We start from the raw sequence: 10,262 nt of genomic DNA on the forward strand, positions 1-10,262 counted from the left end.
TCTTAACTCCCTCTTAAGGCTTGCCAGCTGCACTGACTTATTCTCAGTACCCCAAATGGGCGAGTCATAGTGCAACTAACCATACGACCCCACAGATACATTGTTCCGCTAACCGCAAAACAGTGTTTTGTCAAACCCACGACATGTTTATTATACGAGGGTCACTCCAAAAGAAGTGCACACTATTTTTGTAAAAGTACAGTTTCCATTCTACATGTGTCAAAGTTTTACAGTGTGTAGATGCATCCTTCTCGCTTGTTTTCAAACTTAGTTCAACATGTTCCCGTGAGTGGCGCCGTCCCAGCATGTCATGCTACATTTGACGTTCGTCAGAAGCAACTTACTGTCATTGAATTCCTGTGCTGTGGAAACGAGACAGTCGGAAACATCCACAAGAGTTGAAAAAGGTGTATGGAGATGCTGCTGTCGATCGCAGTACAGTTAGTCGGTGGGCAAGCAGGTTACGTGATGAAAGCAGGCACGGCAATATTGAGGTTTGTCCTCGCAGCGGCATGCCTCGTACTGCACACACTCCACACAATGTGGAGAGAGTTAACGAATTGGTGACTGGTGACAGACGCATCATAGTGAACGAATTGTCATGTTACCTTGGGCTAGGGGAAGCAAGTGTTTGTAGAATACTGAAAGTGTTGGCGTTAAAAGAGTTTTGTGCCAGGTGGGTTCCCAGGATGCTGACAGTGGCTCTCAAAGAAACAAGAAAAACGGTATGCAGCGAAGTCTTGGAACAGTACGAGAATGGTAGACATGAATATCTTGGAATAATTGTAACAGGTGATTGAAACATGGCCCCATAATGTTTTACCAGACGAAGAGGCAATCAATGGAGTGACATCATGCAAATTTACCCAAGAAAAAAATTCAAAACCACACCTTCTGCTAGAAAAGTTATGGCTACGGTGTTTTCCGATTCCGAAAGACTCTTGCTTGTGGACATCATGCCAAGTGGAACCACAGTAAATTCTGATGCATATGTGACGACACTGCAGAAACTTCAAGCTCGATTGAGTCGTGTTTGACCACATCGGCAAAAGAAGGATGTTATGCTGTTGCATGACAAATTACGGCCACATATATGTCAAAAAAACCATGCAAGCCATCACAAAACTCGGATGGACAACACTGAAACACCTCCTTTACAGTCCTGACCTGGCTCCATGCGCTTAACATCTCTTTTGGAAACTGAAAGACTCTCTTCGTGGAACAAGGTTTGAAGATGGTGACTACCTTGTGCACGCTGCCAAACAGTAGCTCCGACAGGTTGGCCAGAATTTTACTGTGAGGGTATACAGGCGCTGGTTCCAAGATGGCGTAAGGCAGATGAGTGGTATGGCAATTACGTGGAGAAATGAAAATATTCCAGACTGAGATTTTCACTCGGCATCGGAGTGTGCACTGATATGAAACTTTATGGCAGATTAAAACTATGTGCTCGACGGAGACTCGAACGCGGGACCTTTGCCTTTCGCGGGCAAGTTCTCTACCACTGAGCTACCCAAGCACGACTCACGCGCCGTCTTCACAGCTTTAATTCTGCCAGGACCTCGTCTCCTACCTTCCAAACTTTTCAGAAGCTCTCCTGCAAAACTTCCAGAACCAGCACTCCAGAAAGAAAGGATGTTTCGGAGACATGGCTTAGCCACAGCCTGGGGGTTTTTCCAGAATGAGATTTTCACTCTGCAGCGGAGTGTACGCTCATATGAAACTTCCTGGCAGATTAAAACTGTGCGCCTGACCGAGACTCGAACTCGGGACCTTTGCTTTTCGCGGGCAAGTGCTTTACCACTGAGCTACCCAAGCACGATTCACGCCCCGTCTTCACAGCTATAATTCTACCAATACCTCGTCTCCTACCTTCCGAACTTTACAGAAGCTCTTCTGCGAACCTTGCAGAACTAGCACTACTGAAAGAAAGGATATTGCGGAGACATGGCTAAGCCACAGCCTGGTGGTTTTTCCAGAATTGGATTTTCACTCTGCAGCGGAGTGTGCGCTCATATGAAACTTCCTGGCAGATTAAAACTGTGTGCCGGACCGAGACTCGAACTCGGGACATTTGACTTTCCCGGGCAAGGGCTCTACCACTGAGCTAACCAATTTTTAATAAAAATATTGTTGCTAAAGAACGTATCTACACATTGTAAAACTTTAAAACATTTAGAATAAAAGTGGATTTAAAAAAATAGTGTGCATTTCTTTTGTAGTGAGCATCGTACATGCCCTAGGCACGATTCGAACCTGCGACCGTAACGGTGGCGTGGTTCCAGACTGAAGCGCCTAGAGCCGCTCCGCCACATCGGCCAGCTTTCTATATGTTTTGTAGTACTTGTGACGTCTTTTTCAGAGACGCAGTATCTCACATTCACGTTCAGTCAGTTGTAGCTACTTCCGAGGCGAGGTCTCCTCCAGCAGCAGGTGTCTGCTCTGGTGTCCACTCTGTGTGTGTGTCGCGCAGGCGAGACGCCTGCGGCTATGCAACACGGCGGGGCATCCGGGTGGTGGTCACGTGGCCCCGGCGTGGCCGGCGCCCTGTGGCGGCTGCTGGCCGCGTGTCTGCTGCCGCGGCTGCTGCTGCCGCTGCCGTTGCCGCTGCCGATAACCTCCAGGTGACGTCACTAACCACCGGCCAGCCACGGCGTGAAGGGCCAGGCGGAGCCGCCGGCGCGCGAACACCGACGGGTGCCACGGGGCGGTTTGGGTGGGCTCAGACGAGAGACTGCGACCACGGACAGTACTTCGCAAGTGGTGAGAGAAGGGAATAGTTGTGATGTGAGCACACATATGCATAAATATATATGACAAAGTCGTTTTTGAAGTATAGAGATAATTCTATTTCAACATGTACTATATTTATAATGTGATGTTTGTAGAAAATAAAGAAAAATGTATTTCACGTTCCACACAAGCCCCTTTCCCTGAGACTTACAATTCAGAAATCCCTTGGCAATCACCATGTTTCTAATACCTTTTATATAGTGATGATCTTTCTTTCCATGCATGCTAAGAAACTTGGAGATATATACAGCCTCATGCAAGAAACTGTTCGCTAATAATTTTCTTTACTCAAACATGTTCCACCACTTTCTTGCCATCTCCAGTGGGATTTGTTTATAGGGTACTGTGAAAAACATCAGGCCACGTAACACTAAAATTTTTCCCTAATATTATTACATGAAGTGTCCCAGGAAGACCAATCAATATTCACGTATGTGACAGGAATTTTTCATTCAAAACAAAAGTTTTCATGCAAGGATGTTTCATATTCGGAATGATTTCTGAAGCAATATACATTTAAATTACATTTTTCTTATACATGGAACGTGTTTGACATTTCATTCTGTCCAACCTAGCTTATTGTTTTAAACCTCTTTGGCCTAGATTTCTGCCTTATTAATATAAATGGAATCAAAACTGTACGTTGTAGGACTCCCTTTGCGATCTCTTCCCAGTCACTAAAATTTTCTGCGTCAATAACATTGTTTCAATTATTCTCCACATTCTTTTGCTTTCTGTCCGTTAAACATGATTCACACTTGTGTTCCATAAATAACAATGTAAATCAACGTTCTTTAATTTTATTCTATTCACACAAGTGTCTAAACCAATGACAACGTCACATTAGTTACACCAAGTCATAGCCCCAACAAGGTAAGGAAGCGTCCGCTATGAGAATAGAGTTAACAACTGTCTCATCTCAGAAACCATTTGGAATGTCGATTTGAAATTTTTTGCTTCAGATGAGCGTTCCAGTTATATCCCTGCATGTCGATAATTCCTTGTGGGACACCATTCATATATGAAAGATCGATAATAAATCTCTCATATTTTTGTATTGGTTTACATACTTAGTTACTGACACATTACATAACAGAGACGTAACATTGTATGTTTAATGTGTGGTGAAAGTTAGACATATACACAAGGTCTAATGGGTGTAAGTTCAAATACTTTAATGTGTGGTACCTCAAGAGCCATACTCATCAAAGCGTTGCTTGTTTTTTCTATACGTCGAACAATCTTCCCATAAATACATCACAAACTTTAGGACCTCATGTTTTCTACTTAGTCGCAACCTCAACAGTTAATGGACTACATCTGTCAGTATACATTAATCGTTCTGTGTCCAAATAGCGACACTTCATCACGTGGAGTGCTTTCCAGGGGAAAAGAGCATTAATGGCTTGCTTGTGTCACACGTACTTGGAGGTACAGCGAAAAAAAGAAACATTCGATTTGAAACAGCTATAACTGTTAGTCTGCAAATTATGTAAATACTGACATGATGAGGTTCAGTGCACTGTCTTTAGTTAACAATAGAAGTATCTTCAATTATACCCTTTACACCCTCAATATATGTTTCTTCATTGGCTTATATCAACTGATCTTTCTTCTTTCGAATTTCCACTTCCACTGATTCCTGGCCCACAGTAATTACCATGTGATGCACGCCTTGAAGATGTGGAGCAATGTGGTTTATATTCTGTGATTTTAGCTTGCATCTACTGCTCACCAAATGAGGAAAGGTTTGCTGGCTGATCTATATACTGTTACAGTGTGCGATACTTAACAATTAACTTCTCAGCAACTCGTCGCTGGCTTCCATGTATTACTAAGGTGGTGGCAGATTCCTTCGAATGCTCACGATGTGTTTAGGCTTAGTAACCTGTGAATAACTGCATGACTATGAGTCAGATCGTCCCATGCATAGGGCACCAACATTCTATTATTTTCAAACAAGCTGAAACTACATTTCTTGCCCAAGTTTTCAGCTGGTGTGTCGATCGCTTGCAAAAGGTTTTGCGACAGACGTAGGATCCCAGATAACTGTTAGTAGTACATTCGTCATGCTGAAAAAGCAGCTAGATAACTGAACACAACATATTAAATTCCTCATGTCATGAGACAGTTGTTAGCTTTATTCTGAAAGTGTACGCTTTTTTATCTTGTTGGGACTATGACTTGGTGTAACGCACGTGACGTTGTCATTGGTTTGCACACTTGTGTGAATAGAATAAAATTAAACAACATTCAAATGCTGTTGTCAGAGTAGAAGAAGAGTAACAAAGAGGCTTAATGTGCCAGATGGTGTACTACATGCTGATAGTTTGACCAAGAGACTTGTGGAACTTCTCTAGGATATATTAGAATAAGACAGTTAACACGTATCACTTTTTTCGAATTGTGGTGCTGTCTTGGAAAATTCCAGTGGACCAATTTTCACAGCCCATCCACATTTATGTGATCACCGCCTGTGTTCGATGTCAACATGTAACAATCGTTCTCAAACAGCAGTTGGCAATACTACCAGTGAAGGGTGTATAAAGCACAGCACATGATGCAGGAAACATTGCATTCGTTGTCGTGGTGCAGAAACGGAGCGATTTATCTGACGTCCAACAGTTCGTGATGAGTGCCAAGAATGGACGCACTTCTTGAGAAAAAGATTAGTAATAAAATACTTATTACTTATACAAGTAGTAGCTGATGCAACATTTCATATCAACGTTAAATAGAAGAATAAGACGAACATTTGCAGTAATGCCCTTGAAATATGTTACAAATGTTTAATACCACTAAGTATCACTTATTCAGAACAACGGGTAAACTGATTGCTGATACTCTTTTAGTAACTTATTCTGAAATGAGTCACAGCTTTCCATGACACACTAAGACGAAAACCAAACAATAATACACATCTCGTATCTTAAATAATCTCAGTGTTCCTTACGTGGGTTTAAGGTAGTACTCCGTGACAAAAGGAATGTTGACGAGCAGGTTTGTATGAGTATTTTATTGGAAGCAGTGATAGATCCTTTGGCAACGTCTGCTGTTGTCTGGTGTTCGTGTGCAGGCAAGGACTGAGTTTTGAGTTTTGTGCTTGATAATAGTCATCCAGAACTGCGTCGTGTGTGTACTTGCAGTGGAAGTTATTGATAGCCTTTGACTATAGACTACCCTATACAGTTTTTCGAATATGCTGTCGCCATATGTTGAGATGCTTATTTGTCCTCCCAACTACTTGTTCTACCGTATTTGCATTTTTCATTCATGTCGTTTTACTGCCCAACTCTGATATCACCAATAAAATCATTCCTTAGCAGTGGTCATTGTCGCTGTGTTGTGAAGCTCTCCCACCCACACTAAATAACTCACACGCTGAGAATACTAACTTCTAATAGCTTTCCAGAAAATGATTTACTTTTGAGATATTTCTCTTGGAATCTAAGCACATAAAGGCGTGTTGAGCCAAAAATCGACTTGTCACCCAGCTCTTTCATCGTGCGTTATTGCTTATACGGCAGTCTAAATCAACCTATCCGTTTAGAAAGTTAAATCTCGCTTGGATGCTCTCGTTAAATCCGGTGAGCTAATTTCACACGTCTTCTCCCCTGTCTATAGCTACATCTACCGACATACCCCGCAACCTACGTTACAGTTCACGGCAGAGGGTATCTTTCAGAGGTAAGAAATATTTTCTTGCCTGTTTTACTAGCAAATGGAGCGTAGGAAAACAATTAGCTTTACGCTCAATACGAGACCAAATTTCGCTTGTCTAGCATTGCAGGAAATACGCCAACCAGTCACAAGCTTTTTAGAAACGATTTTACTGTTCCGTTACTAGTTTAGGGCCTGGGCACATCATCAAACGGAAACGTTGATTTCTTGACAAGTAATAAAGGAAAAAGAAAATAATCTGTAAAGAATTTGTGGCCGGATGCAGTATTTCCTTCAGGTTAGTTCACGAAAATACATTTGACGTTCTATAACCGTAGTGCATAAAATAATTTCTTTTGCTTTCCTGGTCGTTACGTGATCTTTATATTGGCAGGAGTCGTTCTGCGTCAGCTGCATATACAGATTCTGTAAATTTTCTGAATAATGCTTCCTCTCCAGAGATTCATATTTCAATTCACTAAGCGTTTCCATAATACTCGAGTGTTTACCGTACCCACACGTAACAAATCTAGCATTGCGCCTCAGAACTGTATCCATGTTTTACCTTTGATCTAAACAGATGGGGACCCTAAACACTCGAGCAATACTCAATAATGTGTTACACACGTCTCCTACACCCAGTCATCTTCATAGCTCAGCTACATTTCCCTAGAGTTTTTCTAATAAACTGAAGTCGACTGTTCACCTTCCCTACTACTGACCTTATGTGCTTGTTCTTTTTCATATCTCTTTGCAGTGATACACTGAGACTGTGTCAAGCAGCACACAACTGATACTATATTTGAACAGTACAGGTTTTTTTTTCTCTACTTGTCCGCATAATCTTCCATATTTACATCTTTACATCAATCTGCTAGTCATCACACCGAATAAATATTCTGTCTCTGTCACACTGTACCATCTCACAGCCACTCAACGACAACACTTTTCTGTACACCAGTGTCATCGGCAGAAAGTCGTAGGTTGCTACTCGTTCAGCCCGTCAAATCGTTTCCACAGGATGTAGCAGGTACAAATACAGATTTTTCTATAGGTGACTGAGAACCGTGTACTGAACATTACATCAGTAATGCACACTAATGATTCTAGGTACTACAAGTCATGTGCTTTCAGGCTGGCTAGTACCGGCAAGAACGTGCGCCGAGAGCAAGCAATCAATACCTATTTTCACCTGGGGAGCAAGTTAGGGACTGGAGTGTGGACGTGTGGACGCAAAACGACAAGTCTGTACTCACAAGCGTGGTCCACTTGGTGGTGCGTTTATGGCCAAGCGGAAAACGTCTAGTCATACAGTTTGTGACAATGTGGGGCGGCGGGCTAATAATAATAATAATAATAATAATAATAATAATAATAATAATCAGTCATAAGTAGCAGGAAGAAATATCTGAATATTGTTCGCCGTCTTTTACGTGAGCCTGGAAACCATTTTTGTGGTCAGCCAGAAGGCGATGGAGAACATACTGCCAATAATTCCCAGTCTGCAAGTCCACTATCTTTTCCAGCCCACTGAAAGAAATGTTTCTACTCTTTATTTGCTCAGCGGGGTTAGGATTATCATTATAAATGAAGACATTTGACTTCCAATTGACAGATGTATTTGGGAAATTTTCACACGCACAACATCGTCATATTCATTATGTTAATTCTAATAATAAATATCTCTATCCTAATCAGCACTACGAGGAATTCAGAGGTGACATCTAAAGTAAGTTCCTATGGAACTGTATTTCGCCCTGACTTTTGATAATCAAAATAATTAATCACCACAAAAGTGGAAAATAATTATCACCACCTGCCATGCGGATTGGTTAACCTTATTGGCGACACACTGTGACTTCTGCGAAACCTAAGCGATCCAGGGCTGTGCGCAATCCTCCCGATTTCACTACCTATTTTTACCCAGAACACGAGTTTAGTTGCGGGCTGGCTGTGACGTCATCCGAGGCATCGCGTACTCCAACGTTTGACCAGCGCGGATCGGACAGTGCCTGGGTGCGAAGTGAAGTCTAGTCTTGCCCCAACGGGTGTATTTTTTACATACTGGCGCAGCGGACGCAGGGAACATCTGCTGTTATAAGCTCTATGCGCACCGTGGCAGCCTTCGAAAAGATGCTTTCTCAGATCCACAATATTTTATAACACGATTGTTTATTAATTTAGAATTTTCGTAATTTTTGCATGAATGTATTTAAGATGCCACAGAAAAAATTTTAGCTCCATTACATATAAACGTTACCGTCTAGAATTTTTGGAACTGAACTGACAGTAAAAGATGACCTCTGAACTACAGTTTTAAGAGACCTCGTTTTGATTGTTATTCCCATCCAGGCCTTGAAACTTGATATAGCTGTATTATCTAATAGGTTTCACCAAGTGCTGCTGTCAGAATTTTCTAGCACTGATGTAACACCTACTTAATCAACTACAAATAAGGACTTTTTGTTCCCATTTTAGTTTTCAGCAAATTACTCGAGAACTATTACAGGCAGATGGGGTTACATAATAAATTATGAATTCTTCTGGGGTTATCAGCCGAGTGGTGGCGTCGCCTTGTCTCAACGTTTCAATGAGTCTGGCGAAGATGATAGGTACGAAATTCATTGAAACGTTGCGACAAGGCGACGCCACCACTCGACTGATAACCCAAGAACAATTCATCAGTGGAATACGCCTAGAAATACTACAATCGCTTGTACAAAATTAGTGTCTTTATTCTAAACTCAGTCTTCTTACAAATTTTCATATTTCTAAGTCTAATATTTTGTGCCTTCAATAATTCTTAAAATCGTCGATTCTGACCAAAGTATTAGTTTAATCGAGTTGAGGCTTGTACAAGATAATGTTGACATATATCTGCTCATTAACACCAATTTTTTGGTCCCTAGTTTTATTATTTAGTGCCACTTACTTTGTTCTTGAAACGATGTATTTAGGAAAAAATATTAATCTGATCAATCTGAGATTTGACAGTTTCAACATTAATATACTAAAGCACATGCTGATATAGTTCGGACAAGCAACTTCAACTTTTAATTCCAATCTCAAAATATGGTGCAATACTTGTGTGCTACGCACAGACTAGTTGTGGTGACGTGGCGCTACTAGCAGTGAACTGGGATAAGTCCGGGCACACACGATCGCCTCTGTATCTCTCTAATGACACAGCGCTTGTTTCGCCACAAGAAGACTGTTAGACGCACACAAATAACCAACAATACTCTGATGTTTGTACATATTACATACTACATATAAAGATATCTATACTTACACATATTACGAAGGTTCAAATGGCTCTGAGCACTATGGGACTCAATATCTGTGATCATCAGTCCCCTATAAGTTACAACTACAGATACCTAACTAACTTAAGGACATCACACATGCCCGAGGCAGGATTCCAACGTGCGACCATAGCGGTCGCGCCGTTCCAGACTGAAGCTTCTAGAACCGCTCGGCCACACATATTAAGTCCTATGTATATAGGAAGCAAGAGTGGTCATACCACACATCTTTTGGGCTCTTCCGATGTTACCTCTGTCTCCGATAAATACTCGCCGCCAAGGAAAACAAATTACTTATGAAGTCTTCGAGCCACTCCCATATCTGTGAACTTATTCCATGTGCTCATACCTTCGTTAATAGGCTGTAGTGAGGTACTGTGTCATACACTTTCCGTAAGTCTAGGAATACGGAACCTGCCTGACGCCCTTGATCTACAGTTCTCGGGATATCGGGCCAGTAAATGGCAAGTTGAGTTTCTCACGAGCGATTTGCGGACTGAAACT

General features: G+C 41.7%; 1 protein-coding gene across 1 annotated transcript in view; it reads left to right on the top strand.

Moving 5' to 3' along the window:
• Nucleotides 1-3,361, top strand: part of LOC126334172 (irregular chiasm C-roughest protein-like) — a 427,129-nt gene extending 423,768 nt beyond the window's left edge. Inside the window, exon 7 of the mRNA XM_049996810.1 lies at nucleotides 2,474-3,361. Within this exon, the coding sequence (XP_049852767.1) occupies nucleotides 2,474-2,628 (155 nt within the window). The 3' untranslated portion in view covers nucleotides 2,629-3,361. The remainder of the gene's footprint in view (nucleotides 1-2,473) is intronic.
• Nucleotides 3,362-10,262: the final 6,901 nt, after the last annotated feature.

Source organism: Schistocerca gregaria, chromosome 1, assembly GCF_023897955.1.
Source record: "Schistocerca gregaria isolate iqSchGreg1 chromosome 1, iqSchGreg1.2, whole genome shotgun sequence".
NCBI classification, from domain to species: Eukaryota; Metazoa; Arthropoda; class Insecta; order Orthoptera; family Acrididae; genus Schistocerca; species Schistocerca gregaria.